At 45.0% G+C, this 1,472-nt stretch overlaps 1 protein-coding gene across 2 annotated transcripts; it reads right to left on the bottom strand.

Moving 5' to 3' along the window:
• Nucleotides 1-8: 8 nt before the first annotated feature.
• On the bottom strand, nt 9-622 carry LOC105806121 (28S ribosomal protein S11, mitochondrial-like). 2 transcript variants are annotated; one of them, XM_012639186.1, is made up of 2 exons: nt 427-606; nt 9-327 (listed from the first exon to the last, which is right to left on the bottom strand). In XM_012639186.1, the coding sequence occupies exons 1-2, from the start codon at nt 604-606 to the stop codon at nt 25-27; spliced, it is 483 nt and encodes a 160-aa protein (XP_012494640.1). In that variant the 3' UTR covers nt 9-24. The 2 variants fall into 2 exon arrangements, with proteins under 2 accessions (XP_012494640.1, XP_012494639.1); XM_012639185.1 differs by having other exon boundaries at nt 9-622.
• Nucleotides 623-1,472: the final 850 nt, after the last annotated feature.

Here is a 1,472-nt window from a genome sequence, read left to right as displayed (position 1 = left end):
TGAGACTTGAGGTCAACCTTCTCATCACAGCCTCCGTGCCTTCCTGGGGCGGCAGCCATTGTGTGGGATGGGGGTGTTGTCTGTGATTGAGATCACTTCCAGGCCCCCCATGGTCAGTCCCTTGATGGCAGACAAGCGTCCCGGCCCCAGGCCTTTGACCACAACTCGGACATAAGTCACACCCTTCGCTGTAGCTTTTGTGGCTGCAGCTATGCCTGCTGTCTGTGCTGCGATGCCTGTGCCCTTCTTGGCATTCCGGAATCCCTCCGTGCCACAGGAAGCACGGGCAAGGGGCTGGTTAGCGGCAGAGACTACCTGGATCTGTGTGTTGTTGTAGGATGCTTTAATGTGTGCGATCGGGATCTCTTCGAATTTCTTTCCTGCCCACCTCAGAGAGCTCTCCTCTCCTGGAATGGGAGGGTAAATGCTGAAGGGGCTGCGTCTCGGAGCTGCAGCCTTCTCCTCAACTTCCTGCTTGGCCACCGCGTCTTGCAGCTCTGGCGCGCCAGTGTGGATTGTCCCGGCCGGCGACCCAGCTATGACCCTTGTTCTGGGCCAACTCCAGGACCGCAGGAACAAAAACCCCGTGTTTCTTACAACCTGCATGATTTAAATTGACCCTAGTCAGCTCCCTTCGGCAGCGATAGCTGGAGCGGCGCCGGTACCATGAGCGCCTGTGGGGGTGGGTACGGAGGGAAAAGTCAACTGCTCTTCAGATAAGGTCCAACAGATATTTTTATTTCAATTTAAATGCGCTATAAAAACTATAGTTGCGGATATTCCGGGTTTCCTTCCCATTTTCAACGTTCTGAGATCTTCATCCACCCCTCCATATTGGAATGGCTCGTTCGCGCTTCCAAAAATAATGTTTATTGCGACCTTGTTTATAATAGCAAACCATTGGAATTAACCTAAATGGCTATCAACAGGGGATTGCATAATTGTGTTGCGGTCATACAATCTAGAGCTATTAAAATATATTAGAGCGATATTTATGAACAAGGCTAAATCTTTAAAACAATGTTGGGTGAAAAAAATAACTTGTCAAGAATACTTAGTCTGATAGTATTTATATAAATATTAAAAAACAAGTGATACTATACTGCGCATGTTTAAGGATACATATACATATACCGAAAATGAAAATACAACACTTGGAAATACCAACATCAACTTCAGGATAATGCTTAACTTTGTGGTAGGAGAGACACAAGGGGTTCAACTGTATCTGTAATATGTTATTTCTTATTAAAAATGATTTACACAAGTAAGGACATGAGTCAAAATTTCCAAAGCTATGTGGTGATTATATGTTAGTTTTTTATTAAAGATGAAACCTGCTTTCTGACTGGCATTTTGAACTGCCACCTGGCTTGAATGCTTACCCCTGGCCTTCTTAAAATAAAATACTATTGTGTGTTTAAGCCACTCTTATTTGGATTTCCTATTACCTGAAGCTGAACACAATATTA

The sequence above is a fragment of the Propithecus coquereli genome, unplaced genomic scaffold, assembly GCF_000956105.1.
Source record: "Propithecus coquereli isolate 6110/MARCELLA unplaced genomic scaffold, Pcoq_1.0 Scaffold138, whole genome shotgun sequence".
Classification (NCBI taxonomy): Eukaryota; Metazoa; Chordata; class Mammalia; order Primates; family Indriidae; genus Propithecus; species Propithecus coquereli.
The sequence above is the reverse complement of the archived record's forward strand: the minus strand, read 5'-3'. Positions and strand labels throughout refer to the sequence as shown.